General features: G+C 44.5%; 1 protein-coding gene across 1 annotated transcript in view; it reads right to left on the bottom strand.

Annotated features, from left to right (window-relative positions):
* LOC307203852 (all-trans-retinol 13,14-reductase-like) overlaps window positions 1-22,627 on the bottom strand; it is a 31,875-nt gene that overhangs the window by 6,917 nt on the left and 2,331 nt on the right. The window contains exons 2-7 of the mRNA XM_079955050.1: window positions 18,798-18,980; window positions 17,423-17,664; window positions 15,939-16,140; window positions 14,610-14,807; window positions 12,383-12,502; window positions 1,110-1,248 (exon numbers count right to left, since the gene is read on the bottom strand). Coding sequence (XP_079811176.1) covers window positions 1,110-1,248; window positions 12,383-12,502; window positions 14,610-14,807; window positions 15,939-16,140; window positions 17,423-17,664; window positions 18,798-18,980 — 1,084 coding nt within the window. The remainder of the gene's footprint in view (window positions 1-1,109; window positions 1,249-12,382; window positions 12,503-14,609; window positions 14,808-15,938; window positions 16,141-17,422; window positions 17,665-18,797; window positions 18,981-22,627) is intronic.

Here is a 22,627-nt window from a genome sequence, read left to right as displayed (position 1 = left end):
GTTAACCAGCAGTGTGTGGAGGTGGAAAACCAGAGATGAGAAGACCCTTCCTAGATTTTTTTTTAAAAGTCCCTCTAGTCCTGCTTTCTGTTTCCCATGGTGGCAGTCAGATGTCTCCCAAAAACCAAACAGCAAGGCATGAAGGCAACAGATTTCACTTGCTGTTGCCCTCAAGCAACTGGTATTCAATGCAGCTCCCTTTAGCTTCAACAGCCAAAAGCCACTTAGAGGTTATTGAAAAAGATCTATCAGAAAAAACGACCTTCTAAAAAGTTAGCGGCCATACCACCACATTGTTGCCTGATTAATTCCATAGTTTAGCTATCCAATAAATGAAGAAGCAGTTTCTTTTGTTTCCTGCTAACTGGTTCTACTGGGTGACGGACAGAGCTGTTCCACCTGGCCTTTGCATTGGACTCAGTCTGACCCTTATGTTTTCCCTCCCCTTATGGTCTTGATTTATCGACTATTTTTAAAATGAGGCTACATTTTAAATTGCATTTTAACCTGTATTTTAAATTGAGTTTCCCCTCCCTCTCTGTCCCTCTTATGATGTTTCTACTGTGATTTTATTGGTGTTACCCGCCCTGAGCCCGGCTCTGGCCGGGGAGGATGGGGTATAATTATTATTATTATTATTATTATTATTATTATTATTAGTCCACTGACAGACTTCTCTCCTACCTACCCCTCCTTGGGTCACTTTATTCCTTCACCGCCCTCAAATAAAAAGTCCCCAAATGTTCATTTCCTCATTAGGAAACTCCTGGGTTATTTTGGTTTCATGCAGTGCTTTTTTTTCCCTGGGGGGACGCAGAGGTACGCATACCCCTAAACATTTTGTGATTCTAAGTTTGGCCTCACTGAGCATTTCAATATGAGTAGGAAAATGAGAGTACCCCTAAACATTTTTTTTATAGAAAAAAAGCACTGGTTTCATGCATACTGAAGGATGAGCCAAGGGTGAAGCCATCTTGGATATAACTTCTACAATTTCGGCCATATGACTGAGTTGAGAGAAGGTTCTCTTCACTCCATATCGCTGTGGTCAAATAAATTTCAAATTTCCCCTAACTCTTAGCTGCTTCGGTAGCAAAGTTACACCTTACGCTTCACTGAAGTTGTTGTGTCGGTAGATGTAGTAGTTCTTAGCTTCAAATCCCAGTTCTTCCTTGGAACCTTTGAGTCCGATGAATAGGCTGATTCCTGCTATGCCATGATTCATCATGGAGAGCTGGTTCTGAACACCTGCCCAAAGACCAACAGAGGGAAGTAGAATGGGGGAAGACGAGGCAGGTAAGCTCTAGAAGTAAAATTATGAATCAAAACAACACCACCCATTGGCACAGAAATGGAAGCAAGAAGAAATCCCAACGAAAGAAGAATGGCAGATGAAATTAATGGAATATGCAGAATTGGACAAAATGACAGGAAGAATTTGAAACCTGCGGGAGCAGAGATTTACAGAAGACTGGAAGAAATATATGAACTATTTGAAGAGCAATTGTAACCAACAAATTACGCTAGTAGGGCTATAAGAAGTTTTGTAAGGAGAAATATATGAAAAATTAGATAAAGAATAGAGATATTGGTTATGAGTTTTAAAGGTAACAGGGAAAGTGAGAAATGCATACTAAGAGATTAGATTGGAAAATTTTCAGACAGGATTGATGGAAGTCAAAAAATTGTATAAGATGTAAAAGTATGTTTAATTATTGTTGAAAATGGTATGTTAAAAAACTAATACAAATTTATAACAAAACAAAACAAAACAAAACAAAACAAAACAAAACAAAACAAAACAAAACAAAACAAAACAAAACAAAACAACAGCAACAAAACAGCACCATCTGGCATCTTAGATTGGGAAATTGGAGCAAAAGTAACTTTTTTAAGCCAACCTCCCTCCCTCATAGTTATATACCCTTTGGATTCCCTTACCCCACCCTCCCCTTTCCCGGTTTCAGTCCCCAAAAAGTGTTCATCAGCTCAATATCTTGTCTAGCCTGGAGATCTCACGTCCGAGGCTTTTAAATCCTTTTCAGTCCCTCTCTGCCGGCCTTTTTGATAGCCCTTAATGTTAAACCCCAGATTTCGCAAAAGCTTTGGCCCAACAGGATCCATATTCTTCCCAGCCAGCCCTCCATATTTAAAACCTCTAAGGTACCCCAACATGCTACTGTCAAGTCCAAATGTCCCCAAAATCAAATTTGTAATCCTTCGGTCTTCAGATCTCCACAAAAAGGGATCTCTTTGCTTCAGACTCAGGCTCACCAATTCGGGCCAGGCTTTCCACATCCGATTGTCGTTCTCCTTTATTGCCTTCATGACAGGCCACAAATTGCAGTTCTCATCGCAGCTTCCATTTGACATCTGGGAAGTTACAGCTCCTCCTTCCATCACTTCAGGAACAGCACATATTTCCTCTTCCATATTCTCATAACATTCGAATTTGCATGGGTATTCAGTTATATGAGCTTCCTGCTTCAAATCCTTATCAGCTCCAGCAACCTTGCTTGCTGTTGAGGCCAGAGTTCTGGCACTTGTAGTCAAAACACGAATTTCCCCTTGTAATTTTCCCAAGAGAACAAATGTCCTTTCCAGTTCAGACTGGAATTTCCCTTCTCCAGCCATTATTGTAATGTCCAAAAACCCCTCTAGGGGGATTTTAGTTTGTAGTAAATTTCAGCTCTAGTCCAAAAGCCAATTTATTTGTATCAATCCTTTCTTGTTTTGCAACAAAATTATAACAAATGTAGCCAGCAGAAGCAGCAGAAACAAAGTTCTCCTTTTCCCTCTGACAGCCAATTTGACAGCTGTCAAAGTCCTCCATATTTCATCAACAGGCTCTCTCGCGGGACACTCCCGGCTCCAGGGGGGTGAAACTTAAACTCTCTCTTTTAGTCATATATCCTCCGGTAAAATTTCTTATAGTGTCAGACCATGTGGGTTAAAGTCATTTTTTTAAAAAGAAGAAGATCCTCTTGACCTTAGATAGAAGATTCTTTGCTTTAAAATTGTCTACATAGAGGGGGGGGCGGACTTCCTTTTTAACCCTTCCCCGCTTGTTCCTAATTCAAGATAGATTTTTCCTTTAAATTCCAAATTCCATGTTACTCACGGGTTTTTAGTTTAAAGTCCAATTGTTCCAAGGAAAAGGCCAGCGCTCTCCGTCAATGGCATGCGGCTTCGCTCCGCAGAAGGAGCAGTGGACTCACAGCACCGCGCCGTACCCCGTCTCCGTTCAGAAGCCTTTAAAAAGGCTCCTTCGCGGTTTGGGGGGGCGCAAATGGTGCCCGCCGAGTCACCAAGTTCACAGGCATCCGCGCCTGTGATTTCTGAGGGTCCCCGCGTCGCCGCCGCGGGCAAGACCCGATCCTGCGGAGCCGATTCCCTCCGGAGCTCGGAGGGAATCCGCCATTAAACGATGGCGCTAACCCGGAAGTCTTAATAATAATAATAATAATAATAATAATAATAATAATAATAATATCTTTATTGTCATTGCCCCCTCTCGGGGACAACGAAAATTACTTGGCTGCTCCATCCACCCAGGTAGGGCACTCCACATAAAATCAGAACAACTATAAAAACACTAATTAAAACAATACAGTATAACACAGCAAGGAAGATTAGATGACTTTCAAAGTCCAGGTTTCCCATTCAGGGCCGAGATCGCTCTGGAGAAGAAGCTGTTCTTGAGATGGCTTGTTCTTGTCTTCATCGTCCTGTATCTCCATCCCGACGGCAGGAGCTCGAAGAGACAGTGACCAGGATGCGATGGATCTTTTACTATGTCCAGTGCCTTCCTATGGCACCTTGTGGCATAAATCTGCTCTAAGGTGGAGAGTGGGCAGCCAACAATGCTCTCTGCTGCCTTAACAACTCTGCACAACCCCATCCTGTCCTGGGTAGTACAGCTTCCGTACCACACACATAAGCCATAAGTGAGCACGCTCTCAATGGCACAGTGATAGAAGGCAAGCAGCAGTTTCTGCGGAAGATGGTTTTTCCTTAGGATTCTCAAAAAGTACAGTCTCTGCTGCGCCTTCTTCACAAGCCCCCTTGTGTTGACACTCCAGGACAGATCCGCTTGTAATTCAATACCCAAAAATCTGAACGTTGTTACCCTCTCCACGCAGACCCCATCAATCAAAAGTGGCTGGACATTGCTCTTCTGTCTCCTGAAGTCCACCACAAGCTCCTTTGTCTTCCTTGTATTTATGAGCAAGTTATTAGCTCTGCACCACTCTGTCAGCTGCTCCACCTCATCTCTATAGTACGTTTCACCCTCCCTTTCAGAGATGAGCCCAATCATGGTTGTGTCATCTGCAAATTTGACAACCCTATTACTAGGGTGAGCAGCGACACAATCGTACGTGTAGAGAATATAAAGGAGCAGACTAAGTACGCATCCCTGTGGTGTTCCTGTGTTAGTCTTAAGCGTAATAGAGGTATAAGGGCCCATCCGAACCCTCTGGGGGCGGTCTGACAGAAAGTCCAATATCCACCCACAAAGTGATAACGGAAGCCCCAGATCTTCCAGTTTAGACATCAGACGCTGTGGTAGAATGGTATTAAATGCCGAGCTGAAATCTAAAAAAAGCAGTCTGGCATAACCCCCCGCTGCTCCAAATGTGCAAGAATGGCATGGAGGGCAATCGCCCCAGCGTCCTCTGTCGATCTTTTCGTTTTATAAGCAAATTGGAATGTGTCCAATTCCTCTGGTAGGCAGGCAATGACATAATTTCGTACCAGCTTTTCAAAGCACTTCATGATTATAGGTGTGAGTGCTACTGGACGAAAGTCATTCAGATCTTCGGGGTTAGATTTTTTTGCTATTGGAACGATAGTAGAGGACTTTAGGCAGGATGGAACAATAGCCTGGGCTAGGGATCGATTTAAAATCCCAGTGAAAACTCCTGCTAGTTGATCTGCACAGTGGATCTGCAATTCAGAATTGTTCTCCAAGTGTCCTAGAGGAACACTTCATTTCAACGATTGTCTATATCTTGACTCCTATTTGGTCAAAACAATTTTTACTCCTGAAAAAGGGATAATTCCAGGAGTAGCTGTCTGAAAGGGAGGTTGACTGAGGGTAAATGGTTTTGCTTGAGCAGGTGCATAATCTCCTGCTAAAAGTTAATCACAGAATCAGGGTGGCATAGAAGGTCAAGTTAAATCTCCCATTAGCCTTAGACACCTCAAGTTAATTTTTTACAGTTGAAGAACTCGCAGGAGTTCACTAGGACTCCTGTCATCTTGTTTCAACTTTTCACCTCAAGGTCTTTTTGTCAAGGATAAACAATTGCTGCCCCAGGAACTCACGTGAAGGGGACTCAAATCCTCTTACGCGTGGCTGTTCATTCAACAAAATACAGGGTTATTTTTCACTTTTAAGAGAAAGGTATCCGCTGCTTGCACACATTACACTAATTAAACAGGTTTGTGCATCTATCAGTCTAGATATCAATATCAATATCCTTGAAATCAAATGGAACCCTTTACCCTGTATGCAAGTATTGCAAGTTGCAAAGGGCGTAGCCAAGATGTTACAAGGAGCAGATTTTCAGTGACATTTGGAAGGATATTTATGTTACAACCACCATCACCAGGAAATATGTAAAGGTAAAGGTAAAGGTAAAGGTACCCCTGACCATTAGGTCCAGTCGTGACCGACTCTGGGGTTGCAGCGCTAATCTCACTTTATTGGCCGAGGGAGCCGGCGTACAGCTTCCGGGTCATGTGGCCAGCATGACTAAGCCGCTTCTGGCGAACCAGAGCAGCACACGGAAACGCCGTTTACCTTCCCGCCGGAGCGGTACCTATTTATCTACTTGCACTTTGACGTGCTTTCGTACTGCTAGGTTGGCAGGAGCAGGGACTGAGCAACGGGAGCTCACCTCATCATGGGGATTCGAACCGCCGACCTTCTGATCAGCAAGTCCTAGGCTCTGTGATTTAACCCACAGTGCCACCCGCGTCCCTTAGGAATTATGTAGCATACCTATTAATTTGATTCACTGGAGAATAGTGTAAGTTAAAGTTTCAGATTAATGGCAAATTAATTTTTTTACTACATCAGGGTTGAGGAACCTGCAGCTTTCTGGATGTTGTTAGACTACAACTCCCATCATCCCTGATCATTGACCATGCTGACTGGGGCTATTGGGAGCCGAAGTCCTAACAGCATCTGAAGAACTGCAGGTTCTCCACCCCTTTTTGCACGGTCAGCGTGGAATTGTGTATTTTTCGTAGGCAGGGCCATGGTTGGAATGGATGGGATTGGCCAACGCTCACTAAAAACAAAAAGACAAGCAAAGAATGACAAAAGGAAACACTATTCTTCAACTATTATCAATAAAACAACTTGCAATCACAACAACTGAACCAAAGATGAATGTATGACTTACACAAGATGCTTCAGACACACCCCACAGTGTTTTAGTATTAAAATTATGGAGTGAAAAAACCTTCCTGGGCATAGGTCATTCAATACAAAGGGCGTGCTAATTAAGTCGTTCTCATGGATGACCATTAAAATTAATGGAATAACTGAAGTTCACTGATATCTGTAGGACTGCTGTAAGCATGACAACATTGGCTGTCACCCAAGCATGTATTTGACTTTGACACTTTTGAGTTTTGTAGTACTACATCTATTGATTGCCTGTAAAATATCTACCACAACAGACCATCTATGAAATGCTCAGGAAGCTTGTGGCATAATATATACAGTCATACCTTGGGATAAATGTGCTTCAAGTTAAGTATTTTCGGGTTGCGCTCAGTGGCAACCCAGAAGTAACAGAGCACGTTATTTTCAGGTTTCGCCGTGTGCGCATGCAAAGACGGTCAAAATGATGTCACATGCATGCGCGGAAGCGGCAAAACATGACCTGCGCATGTGCAGACGTGCGGACGCAGGTTGCATTCGCTTCAGCATGCGAACGGGGCTCCGGAACGGATCCCGTTCACATCCCTAGGTACCACGGTCTTTAGTACCCAGTGTTTTCTGGTGTAGCATAGGTTTCTTGGGGGTTCTTTAGATTAATGGTCCTGTCACACAAAGGTCCATTCTTGATTAATGTCCCTCATTTTAACAGCTTAATTTAGGTGGGAAAAGACCTTTGGTCTTCCATGAACTTTTACCTAGTAGGAGCTATTCCATCAGGCTTCCTGAACTGGCTGGTCTTATAAGAACCGGTGCCTCAACTTGCTTTCCTCCCTTTTCCCTCCCCATCACTTTTTCCTCATGTGTCAATCATAAGCTTATTGTAAGCCATCCTGGGTTTATGGACTGCAGCTTTCTGCCTGCCCCACTTTAGATTACTTAAAAACCTGAAGCTTTACCTGTAACTTTTGTATACAGTACTCTGCACTACCCAACATTATACAGCTCATGTTAAGCACTTGGCAGCCTTTCCACCTTTCGCTCAGGCTCATTTGTTAAAGGAAATCTTTCTGTTCAACACTGTGTTTATATCAAGAGCCTTAGGAGCAACATGTGAGTTTTCTTTCAAAGCTATTAAAATTTGCTTACAGTTTGATCCTTCCAGGGCATACTGGTACAGTAGTCTGAAAAACTCCCATGAGATTTAGAAGGATTGTGCTAGCAAAACAGAGGACTGGCCGTTTTGAAAGAAAAACCACACGTAGTATTATTAGAGCTGAAAGGAAGTCTTGGAAAAGTTGAATCCTATTAAAGCCAATGCATAAATTCATCTCATGTTTACCACATCTTTATCCCTTATGGATTGGCCCCATAATTTGAGTCCTTTGACCCAAAGCCTCTGATAGTAGGGATCAGATGGCAAGCAGGAACATGGCATTCTAGAACTTCTGTCCCACTTTTCAATTAAAACATGCTATTTTTTGGGGGGGGGGAGGCAGCAGCACAATTCTGAACAGCAGCAAATTAAAATAGTTAAAATCAGAAGATAACTGGGGGGGGGGGGAGCCTAGGAAAAATTTGGCACACCAAGGCCAAATGGCAAAACATTCTAGTATTCCTTTGTACCATTTTTGCAGTTTACTGGTATTTTCTTTTACAGGGTTCCTGGCAATCACCAATTGAACTGCAGTCAACGGAAAAGTCAGTAGTTTGTTCTTCTTCTCTGAAGTAAATGTGTATTTTGTTTGTTAAATACTGACAATAATGCCATTTGCAGCAAATAAAAAACCGTTCTTTAGAAAGTCAGCAAGTTCCATAGTGAAGGTCACAACTCTGAAGGTTGAACTATTTGCAATTTGATGTTAAATTAATTAGCAGCCACCCACCTTACCTCAGAAGGTAGGGATACCCAGAGTCAGGTATCTTTAGATACCAATAACTGGGCAGGCCCAGCTGTAAGAGGTAGCCCTTTTGATAAACTTTAGGTCCCTAAATGTTTTCGAAAAGGGGAAAGCAGTGCCCAGGGTATGCAATTCCCTCCCTACAGATGCTTTTCTTTTAGTAACAAGTTATAAGAAGCCTGCTAAAACCATTTTTGTTTCAGCAAGCTGGTTAGGCATGTAATTTTAGCATGTACATAGTTTTAGTAAGTAGAAATATTTTGTAATTACTATACAGTGGTACCTCGGGTTATGGACGCTTCAGGTTACAGACGCTTCAGGTTACAGACTCCGCTAACCCAGAAATAGTACCTCGGGTTAAGAACTTTGCTTCTGGATGAGAACAGGAATCATTCGGTGGCAGCGGGGGGCCCCATTAGCTAAAGTAGTACCTCAGGTTAAGAACAGTTTCAGGATAAGAATGGACCTCTGGAATGAATTAAGTTCTTAACCCGAGGTACCACTGTATATGTTTTGGGGTTTTTTTGTTGCTGGAATATTTAATGACTCTCTTAAACCACTCAGAAGCCTTTTGTTCTAGAAAGTGATATATAAATTTTGGTAAATAAAATCTTTTAAAACCCACAGTTTAAAATTTTGAGAAGCACTTGTAAAGGGAGGCCTGTGAAGTCTTTTAGGTGAACCCTATAGTGCCATTTCATTCCAACTTGCAATAGCTTGGTCATTTTATTACTGCATCTTTTTATGGTCTTCAGCTATATATTAGGCATTTTGGATACTTTTGGTGATAGAATACACACACAGCCCTGCAAAGCAGAGTAGATGGAGTGACCCAGGGAATGCACTGTATCCGAACTGGACCAAGGTTTTACATAGACGGCAAAATGTTAGCTATTGAAGAGCCAAATCCCGGAACCTGCAGAGAATTCCAGGAGGTTGGTATAACCATTTCAGTTTAGGCACTATCAGGTGAAAGTTGTAGAACCTATGTTTTCTAGCTGTATCAACATGGAAAAACATTCCTGTTTCAATGCTGCAGATGGATAGCTAAAAAGGAGGAAATAATGGAACAGAACATATCCGAGCAAAATTTGTCGTAGGCATAAACAGCACAAAATTGGCAAAGACACAGCTAGGTCTGAAGACTGGGCTGGATTGCACTGAAAGGACCTCTGGACAGTTTTCCAGGAATCTTCCAGGACTCTATACACATGCATAGCTTGATTTGTCATGGTTTACCACTCAAACAAACCACAAGTGGTAAACCAAAAACACAGCAAGTCTTGTTTTTCAAGCTGCCTGTCCTATTCAGCCTTTCCACCCCCCTCTTTCACAATGGAAAGCACTGGGGGAAAGGTAAAAGTAAAGGACTCCTGGATGGTTAAGTCCAGTCAAAGGTGACTATGGGGTGCGGCGCTCATCTCTGCTTGCAGGCCAAGGGAGCTTGCGCTTGTCCACAGACAGCTTTCCAGGTCATGTGGCCAGCAGGACTAAACCTCTTCTGGCACAACGGAACACCACTAAGGAAACCAGAGGGTATGAAAATGCTGTTTGCACTGAAGGCTTGGTTTAAGCTAGCCACACAAACATTTTTTAGTACAAACAAGCATTTAATTATTGGGGGAATAGAATTCAGGATAAAGGAATACAGGCCAAAAATGTATGTACAGAGGAATGTACAAAAGAGGAGCTTAGGAGTCATAGCAGACTAAAGTAAGATCTTCCACAATCTTGTAGCTAATAAGGCTAAGTAAGTAAGTAAAATATCAAGCATGATTAGGAGCTTGTTGCGCTCCCCCTTCCAATAAAACTGTAGTATACAAATTCCTCTGATCCAATCTCCCGGCTTAAAGATTCTTTTAAGAGTAGCGGTGGAGTGCTCAGATTTTGATGTATAATATATTCACACAATCCACATTACAGCCACCTGCATTTCCCCTCCCTTAGTGGTGTTGTTGGAGGAGGACGGGGAAGGAAGGCCAAACATGCTTCTCCCACAGACTTGCCACTGAGTTCCATCATAGCTTAGGAAATCAAAACGATTTCCCACCTTACATGCCATTTGGTAATAAGATCCTTATTGGAACTCCTACTCTGCTTTAGAAGAAGAGTGGAGAAATTGTGGCCCTCCAGATGTCGCTGGACTACAACTCCCATCATCCCTGAACGGCACTTGCAGGGCTTCCACATCTCTGCTTTCAAAAAAAAAAAGAACCTACATCACACGGACATATGGAAAGATAGGTAAAGGTACCCCTGACCATTAGGTCCAGTCGTGGCCGACTCTGGGGTTGCGGTGCTCATCTCGCTTTATTGGCCGAGGGAGCCGGCGTACAGCTTCCGGGTCATGTGGCCAGCATGACTAAGCCGCTTCTGGCGAACCAGAGCAGCGCACGGAAACACCGTTTACCTTCCCGCCGGAGTGGTACCTATTTATCTACTTGCACTTTGACGTGCTTTCAAACTGCTAGGTTGGCAGGAGCAGGGACCGAGCAACGGGAGCTCCCCCCGTCACGGGGATTTGAACCACCGACCTTCTGATTAGCAAGTCCTAGGCTCTGTGGTTTAACCCACAGCGCCACCCTTATGGAAAGATAGTTTTGTGTAAATGAGAAATCATTTCATGTTTGAATGGCATTGTGCTTGGAGGGTGAGGTGTGTAGGATGGAGTTTTCATTTTCAATTATGTCCTTTCTAAAACAATAAAAGAAAGAAAAAAAGAATTGACTACATTGCCATCTGTATAGCAAAAGGTGCTCTGACACAAGAAAACTCTGGGAAAGAAATGTTGACCAGCTGCGCTATATTTAGGGTACTGAAAACATTGTAGACTCTAAACAGGTGAATCACAGGGCAATACAAACCTAAAGGCTTTGTATATTTTGATCACTTACATCTTTAAAACGTGTACCTCTTAAGAAAAGAAAAGAAATTTATGAAGGTACACTACAGACAACCCCCGATTTAGGAGCACCTGAATGACGCGCAATCATGCATGTTCACATGGTGCAGAACCAGGAAGCAGCCCCCAAATGTCATAAACACAGCATGAAAAGGGATGGGGCAGAACAGGCTTATGCCTGCTCCACCGATAAGCGTGGAGGAAACTTCCACAAAAAACAAGGAGTGCCTGTATAGTTTCTGGTACTATAATCATGGAATTGCAGGACTGTGTGCAGTGCCGGATTTACATATAAGCTAAACAAGCTATAGCTTAGGGTCCCACACTTTTGGGCCCCCCAAAAAATTAAAGGAAAAACAACAACTGGATGTACATTTCCAAAATATAAGATAAAAAATAAATAAAATAAAAACTACATACAGTTAGAGCTTAATAATTATTTCACTATTAATATGCTTCTTAATTGTATTTCAGTTCAACAATTACTTTGATAAAATACATATTTTGTTATGTGCAAATGGCTTTAGATACCTATTAGGTCCATAAATTACCAAATAGCATATATTCAACACAAAAAACAGCGACAATTTGTTGTTGACAAAGGACAGCTGGACATATAAAGGGCCCCATTACCTCCAGTAGCTTAAAGGTAAAGGTAAAGGTACCCCTGCCCGTACGGGCCAGTCTTGACAGACTCTGGGGTTGTGCGCCCATCTCACTTAAGAGGCCAGGCGCCAGCGCTGTCCGGAGACACTTCCGGGTCACGTGGCCAGCGTGACATCGCTGCTCTGGCGAGCCAGAGCTGCACACGGAAACGCCGTTTACCTTCCCGCTGGTAAGCGGTCCCTATTTATCTACTTGCACCCAGAGGTGCTTTCGAACTGCTAGGTTGGCAGGCGCTGGGACCGAGCAGCGGGAGCGCACCCCGCTGCAGGGATTCGAACCGCCGACCTTTCGATCGGCTAGTCCTAGGCGCTGAGGCTTTAACCCACAGCGCCACCTGCGTCCCACTCCAGTAGCTTAGGGCCTCATAAAACCTAAATCTGGCCCTGACTGTGTGCGAATGAGAGAGCTCTAGCATGAAACCTTTGTGTTCCCAGTAGTAAAATCTCCCCCCCCCCCCATGGCTACAAACCCACCATACACCTACACAGTGGAAGCACAAATTTTTCTGTGTCCTCTTACCTGGCAAAGTCCGCAATTCCTTTGGCAGGAGCTGCTCATAGGTGTTAAAGATGCCAGCATCAGAAATCACAACAGGAGCATAGATGTTAACAAGATCTTGACCTTTCTTTACACTTACACCTGAAAATAAGACCAAAATCTGTTCAGACCGGGTAAAGTTTCTTTTTGATTGCTCTGATCAAAGAGCAGGGAGAAATCCTTTCCTGCCAATCACAGAGAAGACTCAACCAATGACAATTCATAGCTGGAAGCTGCTAAGGAGGTGAGGTGGTTTTTGTTTTTAATGTTTCTTTTTGGTGGCACCTCCAAGGGTTTCTGTTAGTTTTTACAGCAACCTTGCAAATTATGCCAATACAATCGTCCTCATTTTGCAGATGGTCTGAGGAAGAAGGGTTGGGGCGAGTGATCAATATTACAGGCAATCCTTCAACTGGCAAAAGAGGCTCAGTGAAATTAAGAGGGAGGGTTTAAGCATGTAAGCAGCTTAAACACCTTCAATGAAGTTTAATGTGAGTGGGAAGAGATTTGGTAGGATTGTTTATTGCCTTGGTTCACATGAAGGTTCAAGCGTCTCCTCTCTTTCCCTGTCCTTCACAAGAGACTTACTGACATACCTAAATTTCAGGCAAGACAAATGGCAGAGTGATGTTAATTTTTGCAAGTAAAATGCATCCTGGAAAATGCAACTGAAAGCAAGAGCATGTGGAGATTCCTTCTCTAAAGAATTCGAACCGCCGACCTTCCGATCGGTTTAAACGGTTTAACCCACAGCGCCACCCGTGTCCCCAGAGAGACTACCTTACACTGCGTTTAAAACCAAAATCGCATTTGAATAGAAACTGTTTCTCAGGCGGCTAGTCATAGTCTTTATAACCCTGTACCTTCTTCCAGAAAGCAGAAGCTGAAAGAGATCATTTCCGGGGTGTGCACTATCCTGCACTATCTCTGCAGCTTTCTTATGGTACCTGGAAGCATAGATTTGATCAAAGGTAGGGTGGCGCTGTAGGTTAAACCACAGAGCCTAGGACTTGCTGATCAGAAGGTCGGTGGTTTGAATCCCCACGACGGGGTGAGCTCCCATTTCTTGGTCCCTGCTCCTGCCAACCTAGCAGTTCGAAAGCATGTCAAAGTAGATAAATAAGTACCGCTCTGGTGGGAAGGTAAACGGCGTTTCCGTGCGCTGCACTGGTTCACCAGAAGCGGCTTAGTCATGCTGGCCACATGACCCGGAAACTGTAAGCGGCTCCCTTGGCCAATAAAGCGAGATGAGCGCTACAACCCCAGAGTCGGTCACGACTGGACCTAATGGCAGTGGCGTAGCGTGGGGGGTGCAGGGGGGGCCGGCCGCACCGGCCGCAACATCTGGGGTTAGGGCAAATCCACGGGTTAGGGGGCGCAAATCCACGGGTTAGGGGGCGCAAATTACTTGCCTTGCCCCGGGTGCTGACAACCCACGCTACGCCATTGCCTAATGGTCAGGGGTCCCTTTACCTTTACCTTTACCTTTACCTAGGGAGAGTGCACCCAATTATTCTCTTCACAGTCTTTACAACCACAGCACCTTCCATCCAGGCATGCTTCAGCTGCTGGACAAAAACACTCAAGGGGATGAAAAGCGTACTTATGCCCCCAGGCCTGTGGTCCCCTCTCCTGATGTAGCCAATCCTGAGCTTGATGGACCAGTAAAACAGCTTCCTACAACAGGGAGCTCTTGCATGGAAAAGCAAATAAGGGTAAGAGCCCCAGAATCTCTCGGTTTAGAAATCAAAGCAGTGTGATCAAGGGGTTGTACATAAGTCCTTTGGCTTCCCATTTCTTCCCCATCCATGCAGCAATTCCTTGGGCTACACGGGATGCTTAAGGCACAATGCAAAGCGCTCTGGATCTTCTTGTTATAATCCGCACAGCAATCCTCTAAATACAGATCAGTATTGTCCTCATGCTGCAGGTGGGGACAGGGAGATGTGGCAAAGGTTACCTGAGTTAGCCAGGTGAGTTCATGGCAGAAACGATAATGCACTGAAACCTGTGGTTTCCATATATTTGTTAGACTACAGCTCCCATCCCCTCTGACCATGAGCCATGCTGGCTGGTTTTGATGGTAGCTGGAGTCTAGCACCATCAGGAGGGCCACAAGTTCCTCTCCCTTGTTATACTGGGACCAGGATGGAATTTGAAATCCAGATTCTCAGCTGCTATACTAAAACAGCTCTGAGAAAGAGCTCACCGCAGGCTTTTCCTTGTGAGTTCACCAAGATGCTCTGCACAGGTGCTTTGGTGAGGACAGCCCCTCCGGCGCGTTCAATGATGGGGATGGAGTGAAATGCGATTTCACTGGAACCTCCCTGAGGGTACCAGGCACCTTCCAAGAAATGATCAACAAGGATGGCGTGCAAAGGGAAGCTTGACTTCTCCGGAATGACTCCTGTAAAACACAGAACAAGGATTATTAAATCAGAAAGCTTAAATCGTAATTGTGGTTTAGCCCCCCCACCCCCAAATCTCTTGAAGGTTTCCAAGCAAGGTCTACACAGGAATGGTCCAAGTCTACACACTCCATGTAAGTCAGCTTGGAAATTAAGTCCATTAAAATATTAGCTCACAGTGCACCACAAAATATATAATGCCATGTCTAATCAAAGATAGTCATTTGTGGCCTTAGGGCTGGGGGTATCTGCATAAGAGCTGCCTCTGTTTTATTTCCTAGAGGATATTTTTACTTCCTTACCCAAACATTACATTCACCCTATGAGGCTCTCCTCTGCCCCCGCCTATCATCTGAAGTTAGGCAAATGGGAACAGGATGGAGGCCTTTTTGGTGGTGCCCCCTGCTTTTAGGAATGCTCTTTCTAAGGAGGCTCACCTAGTACCTATTCTGATGTCATTCTCAGGCCAGTCAGGGACATTTCTATTTGCCTTGGCTTTTATTTCTTTTGCTGAAGTTTTCTGGCACATTCTGTTTGAGGGGTGGTTCAGATATACAAAGTCAGTTTATTAAGCTGATGAAGAGCATTGATTCAACATGTTTACCTGTCTCCCGCCCCCTCATCAGCTTGCTAACCATTTGCTGCATATATATAATCTCTGAAATACACTCACATTTCAAAAGGCTCCTATAGAAAATGAATAGTCTAAAACAGTTTCCTGGTTTCTATGGAACAAGAAAACCTGGTTTCAACTAACCAGGATAATGGCTGGTGTGCACAGGCCCAACACTTTTCCTCAGCTTCCAGTGTAAAAATCAAAATTAAAAATAGGATAGTACCCTGCTGAGCTTCTCCACTTCTATCACACTTCATTTGTGGCCACTCGCAGGCACAGGGAAATTAAACACAATGACATGTCTCACTTTTGATATTTATTGAATGATACCAGGGTAAGAAGAGACTATGGACCACCACTTTCAATGGCAGCCACATTGATATACTTTGCATTGTCTAGTTCCACCCACAGTTACAAGTTTAAGCCCCCTTAAAAGGGGCAAAGGGATTGCCCTTTCATATGATTAATTTACGATGCACATGCCTTCGAGGCAGCAGGGGACAGCATCACCTACCATAGGTAGGGAAGATATAAGTGAACACTGCTCTCAGGTCTGCATTTGTCGTGAACTCAGCCGCCACTTCCGACAGAGTTTTGGATATCATCCTAAAGAAAGGGGAGATCAAAGCCAGCAAGCCGGTGCAGTGAAGAAACCAAACCAAGGGCATCGGGAGCATTTTCAGAATTGCCATGTGGGCGCTCCCTTTGGCGACTCTCTGCGGGAGGGCGGGAAAGCAGGGCGGAGAGGTGGGAAGAGAGAAAAGAGATGACGTTTAATGCACACCTGAAAGACACAGCACGAGACCTCAGCAGTTACAAGCACAAGAACTGAGGACTTCGGCATTTGCTAGGAAGATAGAAGTGGTCGTAGAGCAACCGGCAAAACAGAAGCACAGCCACAGCTGAGCGGAAGAGCGCATGCTATGCAGCTAGCAAGTGGATCAGCTAGCAAGTGGTTGGAAAGACTGACCCCCCCCTGACCCTGGAGAGCTGCTGTTAGATGGAATATTTGATACTTGACTAGAAGAATCAAGAAGTGAACTTCCTTTGTTCAGAAAGCACAGTGGATATTCAGAACCAGCCAACCTAGGGATGGGTGGAGTACAAGTAGTAAACTTATTACTATTATTATTATTATTATTATTATTATTGCTCCAGGATTTAGAAGCCTCTATGTTGGGACCAAGGCTGCTTCCTTTTTGCTGCAGCTGGTAAAGGCCCTTTCGATAACCTCGGTAAATATATGCGTTATTTAAAGTTACACATTTTGTGGGGTAGATTCAGCTGAGAAAGCAAAACTGGCTTCAGCGCTGTCCTGGGATAAACACAGTCAAGAAGGTATTTGAAACCAAGTCACATAACTTGTTCTCTGTGGCAGGCAATACCCTCCGATGGTCATTTTGTGATGACCCTCCCAGAATATGTCCTCATATTTCACACTGACTCAGAACACCTGGGGATCTCGGCAGCCACCATAGCACCCACAATAAAAAATATAAGGCTGCAGTGCTGTTGAAGAAATTTAAGCTGACCCTATATGTTTTTGTTGCTTAATCTGTTGAGTCTGCATAACCTTGCAGGTAGGTAAAGACATTTTTAAAGCAAGGAATAGTCCTTTGTTCTTAGATGGTGAACATATACGTCAAAGCAGGCATCAGCTTACAAGGGCTGCTTCTCTTGTGTTGGAGAGAAGAGGGCTTGCCTCTTAAAATGCTGCTTGCTTTCTGCAATTTGTATATGCACTTGTAGTTAAAAAAATATCCTCGGTCTGATGAACCAGGGCTCCTTTTTAGTTCATCTACAGCAGATCCTTTGAACACCTACTCAGAAGTAAGCTCTGCCAGGTTCAACGGAGCTTACTTCAAGGCAAGTGTGTTGTAGATTGCATTTCAAAAGTGTCAAAAATATCAGTTAATCTAACAAACGGGTTTAAGATTTTGCAGCCATAATAAAAAAATCAAAGGTCTTTCATCAAGGCGCAATGAAAAAAATGATTACCTTGACAAGCGTCACAAATCTGTCAATATTAGCTTCTTCACCAGGAAATTGCTTCTTTAGGCCTTTGACATATTCCTTCTCCCCACTGTATAGGTAATACTTCTTGCAGCTGTCAAGATCTCCCAGGATGACAGTATCAAAGGGAGAGTCCATCTGGGCCCATTGGAGCTGCCCATCCGTGAGTTGATCAATCATCACACGTAGGATAGAGTTCTCCTGCATCTGCCCAATGTAATGGATTCCTGGAAGGCAATGGGTCAAGTGTCATAATGGAAAAGTGATAACGAAAGAGATTAGGTCCTAAATTTTAGAACCAGGGTGCATGTGTGTGCTGTGCATCTTTCAGAGTTGGCCTGCTTGGGGAGTCGGGTGGGTGGTGGAACAAGCAACTGATTTCAGTCCACAAATGATACACAACACAGCATAATTGATAACTCCGCCCTGGTAATTTGCGTTCTGCTTCCTTTGCATTTAAATTGAAATACTTTATTGTCACTTGTACAATTTATATACAGTGAGATTACATGAGCACCCCCCACTCAGCTCTCTTAGTCTTAATTCCCCTTGTTTACTGACGCACACCCACCAAACCCGAAAGTCAGTTGCCCTGTTGTTATCTTTTCAATCAGCAGCCTAACAGCCCACAGATAGAAGCTGTTCTTTACCCTGTTGGTGCGACTAATCATGCTTCTATACTTTCTGCCTGAGGGCAGGAGATCAAGAAAGTGCCGGCCAGGGTTTGAATCATCACCAGTTTTGTGCATGAGTAGGTGAAGTATTGGGAGCTCAGAGCCGCAGCGTATGAACAGGCCGCCATCTTGGAATATGAAGAATAAATGAAGGATGGGGGACAATGTAGCGATGACATAATTGTGTCCATGTGTAGCAGACAGCAAGAGACATGTAGTTTTGTCAGGAGTTGAACTGCAGCAGATGATATTTGCTGGAATCAATTCCTTTCTGGATAGGAAATGAATAAGCCAAGACTGGCAATTTCTGCGAGAGTTCTCCAACATCCCTACACGTATGCAGGGGCGTAGCAAGGGGGTGCGGTGGGGGAGGTCTGTCCTGGGTGTCACCACTGGGGGGGGTGACAAAATGCTGGGCGGCACTCACCGTGGGGCCTGGGAGTGACGCGGTAGCTTGGGCGCCCACAGGCTTCACGCTGCCCCAAACAATCTGCCCTTTGCCTCCCTCTCAGCTGTAGGGCAGCTGAGGGGGAGGAGGAAAGCAGACTCCTCGGAGGCCCCACAGTGCCCCCATGGGGGGCTGGCCCACACACGCCGCCCTAGGCGCCCGATCGGTTTGCTCTGCTGCTGGACGTATGTAGTCGTAACTGCTCAGGCCCACTCCCTGATTGTGCGGGTCACCTTACCTACGTCAAACTCGAAACCTTTCTCGTTGAAGGTATGGCAGCAGCCCCCTGCCTTCCCATGCTGCTCCAAGACCAGCACGCGTTTCCCAGCTTTAGAGAGCATCACAGCCACCCCCAGGCCCCCATAGCCGCTTCCAATAACGACAGCATCCAGGCCGTCAGGAACCTTGTCCCTGGAAAAGACTGGGAGATGGGGACAGAAGACATGAGCATCTTCCTATGGTATCATGTAGCCGGGCTAGCTATTAGGCTATAGCATAAGAACGTAAAAGCCACATAATCTGGCATGTATTATCCCTGCCCTGTTCCAAACACCACTCTCCCTGACCCCCCAACCTCCGAAGTAATCCTGTTGCTATAATCCTCGACCTACCTCTCCCACTTGCCTCTTCCCGCTGGTTATCCTAATTTGTACCACATCACAGCCAAAATTAGATTGTGTGTAGGAAGTCTCAGATCCGCCACAACAGAGAAGATTGAGATACACACACAACAAAAACAACACATACACACAAGCACCCCAGCTACCAGCAACTGCAATTTCATTAGGATAAATGATGGAATTTCGGTGTGTGGAGACACAGAAGTGTTATTTTATCAGATGTGTTTGGAGGTAACAAAGCTTAGGAGAGATATATATCAGGGGTACAACCCACTGGGAATTCTGTGCTGTGCAACTGAATTGTGCATACGCATCTGAGCACTCTAGCGCCCTTGCCCAAGTCTAGTTCATTTTGATAAGTAGACCCCCTCACTGCTGGCAAGTTAGGATCAAACAAGATGAAATGCCATTCATGGAATTGTGTGAATGAACTGGTATGGGGAGGAGGAGGATTCTGCCCTTTGCTCTGCTGCAGCCTCAGACTCCCTGTGTGTGCTATTTTCAAGGGGCAAACAACAACCCCACTTCCATTCATTTCAGTGGGAGTTTCCTTCCCAATGCAATAGCGGGAATTCAGTTGATCTTGTTTGGCACTGCAGTTGGGGCTGAACACTTTGCCCCCCATGCCAGGGTCCTGATTGGCACTGGGGCACCCAAAATTTAGCGTAATAATAATAATTATTATTATTATATTAATTTATTATTTATACCCCACCCATCTGGTTGAGTTTCCCCAGCCACTCTGGGTGGCTCCCAATTGAATATTAAAAACACAATACAGTGGTACCTCGGATTACATACGCTTCAGGTTACATACGCTTCAGGTTACAGACTCTGCTAACCCAGAAATAGTACCTCGGGTTAAGAACTTTGCTTCAGGATGAGAACAGAAATCGTGCTCCGGCGGCACAGCTGCAGCGAGAGGCCCCATTAGCTAAAGTGGTGCTTCAGGTTAAGAACAGTTTCAGGTTAAGAATGGACCTCCGGAACAAATTAAGTACTTAACCCGAGGTACCACTGTACAGCATTAAACATTACAAACTTCCCTAAACAGGGCTGCCTTCAGATGTCTTTTAAAAGTAGGTTAGTTGCTTATTTCCTTGACATCTTCCACGAGGTGGGCGCCACTACTGAGAAGGCCCTCTGCCTGGTTCTCTGTAACCTCACTTCTCGCAGGGAGGGAACCGCCAGAAGGCCCTTGGAGCTGGACCTCAGTGATGAACGATGGGGGTGGAGACACTCCTTCAAGTATACTGGACTGAGGCTGTTTCAGGCTTTAAAGGTCAGCACCAACAAATTGTGCTCAGAAATGTACTGGGAGCCAATGTAGATCTCTCAGGACCAGTGTTATATGGTCCTGGAGGCCACTCCCAGTCACCTGTCTAGCTGCCGCATATAGTTGCATATGGATCAGCCTTTAGACACTCTCTTGAGGGTTTCTAGTGGCATTCTCTTTACAACTGTCTGAGCCATATAAAACTTTAGTTAAATAAAATATATTGATCTGTAGAACTGGCACTGCTACCACTGCCACATAATATTCATTCTGCACCTATAAGAAATCAGTCTTTTAAAGGGGCAGCAACAACACTTTGGAACTCCTTGTCTATTGACATCCGGCAGAAACCTTACCTGTATTATTTTTGGTACCTGTTTTAAATATTTTTTGTTTACGCAAGCCTATCCGAGCATGCAGAAGTTACCTGTGCTTTATTCTCTTTTCAGACACTGTTGATTTTAATCAACTTTTGAATGTTTTCAAATTCCTGCTCTTTGGGTTTTTTTGAGAATTTTATTTTTTTTGTCGTCTGTTTAAAGATTCTCTTACAATCAAATGGTTATACACGTTTTGTTGGATAAATGTGGGTTTGCATTTAATCTGGAGGAACAGCTGAAAGGAAGCAGGGAGTGACAACTACCTGCAGTGCAACATGGTCTATTTTCCAAGGCACTAGGTGAAGTTAATTCAATCACATTTTATCAAATAAAGGGTTTTCCTTCCTCATTCTTCCCAGACTAGAATGGTGGCCAGGCCGCTCTTTGGCAAATAATTTTGCAGCCATTGTCATAAAGGTGGTATAGTCAGCTTTATGGGATAGCTGGTAGGAGATTTCCTCGAGCAGGGTTCTAAAACATTCAGATGAGGATGGACAGAATGCAGACTAAAGAACATGCACAGTCATACCTTGGTTCTTGAACAGCTTAGTTGACGAACAAATTGGCTCCCGAACGCCCAAAACTCGGAGGTAAGCATTCCAGTTTTTGAACATTTTTTGGAAGCCGAATGCCCAACATGGCTTCTGCGTGAGTGCAGGAAGCTCCTGCAGCCAATCAGAAGCCATGCTTGGTTTTTTGAACAGTTTCAGGAGTCAAACGGACTTCTGGAATGGATTAAGTTCAAGAACCAAGGTACCACTGTATTGATAACACTCCACAGAAGAAGTTTCTAAACCCACCTTTAAATAAAGGGTCAACTACCCCCCCCCCCCGCATAGCAGATGAAATGCTAGACTCGGATTCTATCATTCACCAAATCTTATAGCACATCAATTGTCTTACGACAGGGGTGGCCAGCTTTCAAGAGACTGCGATCTACTCCAGGCTACAGGGTTAAAATGTTGAGCTTTTTTTAAGGGGAGCCATACTTGTTGAGCTTCTTTGGGGGGGGGAGTCAGTGATCTACCAGTGATCTACCACAGATGTCCAGTGATCTACCGCTTGATCATGATCTACCTGTTGAACGTGCTGGTCTTACGGTGTTATCCCATTTGCCTTTGCAGCAACTCTGCGAGGTAGATCAGCATCATTTTGTAGTGGGGCTGATCTACCATATTGTTCAAAGCCCATCAAGAAAATCCATTACTATAAGAACTGAATTCCAAGTCTCCTTAATAGAATCCCTAGAATGTTCAGTTCTCCAATCCAACAAACGCATTAAAGAACAGAAGAGATGAAGTACCTGTCTTTTGTTAACATTCAAAGGAAATGAAATGAATCCAATCTGATTTTCTCCACTGTACTTGTGGATACTGGGCGGGGTACCTGTGTGTTCTCCCTCATGTGTTCAACCCAGTCGTAAGAGGGTTCTGTGCAGGATAGCCTTACCCCGCTGCTCATGCAATTGCCAGGCACACACCCACCCCCCTGTTGGCAGTGGCGTTGGGTAAACATGAGAAGGGTCCCTGCATGTGTATAAATGTAAAGACAATGTACACCACCTTCATGCGAGAGCAATCCTAAGCAGTGGCATAGCATGGGGGCATGGGGGGCCGTGGCACTAGGCACAGAATACCCGCATGACACGCTCCCTTGTCAAGGCTGCATGGCTGATGTCTTCTGGAGCCATGGGGAGGTGAGCAGAGCCTGGGCTGTATCTTCATGGCTGTGGTGGTACCAGCAAACAGATGGCTGCCCCTGGGTGGAACTCCTGCCAGCTGGAGCCCAGACT

The sequence above is a fragment of the Podarcis cretensis genome (assembly GCF_951804945.1).
Source record: "Podarcis cretensis genome assembly, chromosome: 15".
NCBI classification, from domain to species: Eukaryota; Metazoa; Chordata; class Lepidosauria; order Squamata; family Lacertidae; genus Podarcis; species Podarcis cretensis.
This window is presented reverse-complemented; position numbering and strand designations above follow the sequence as displayed.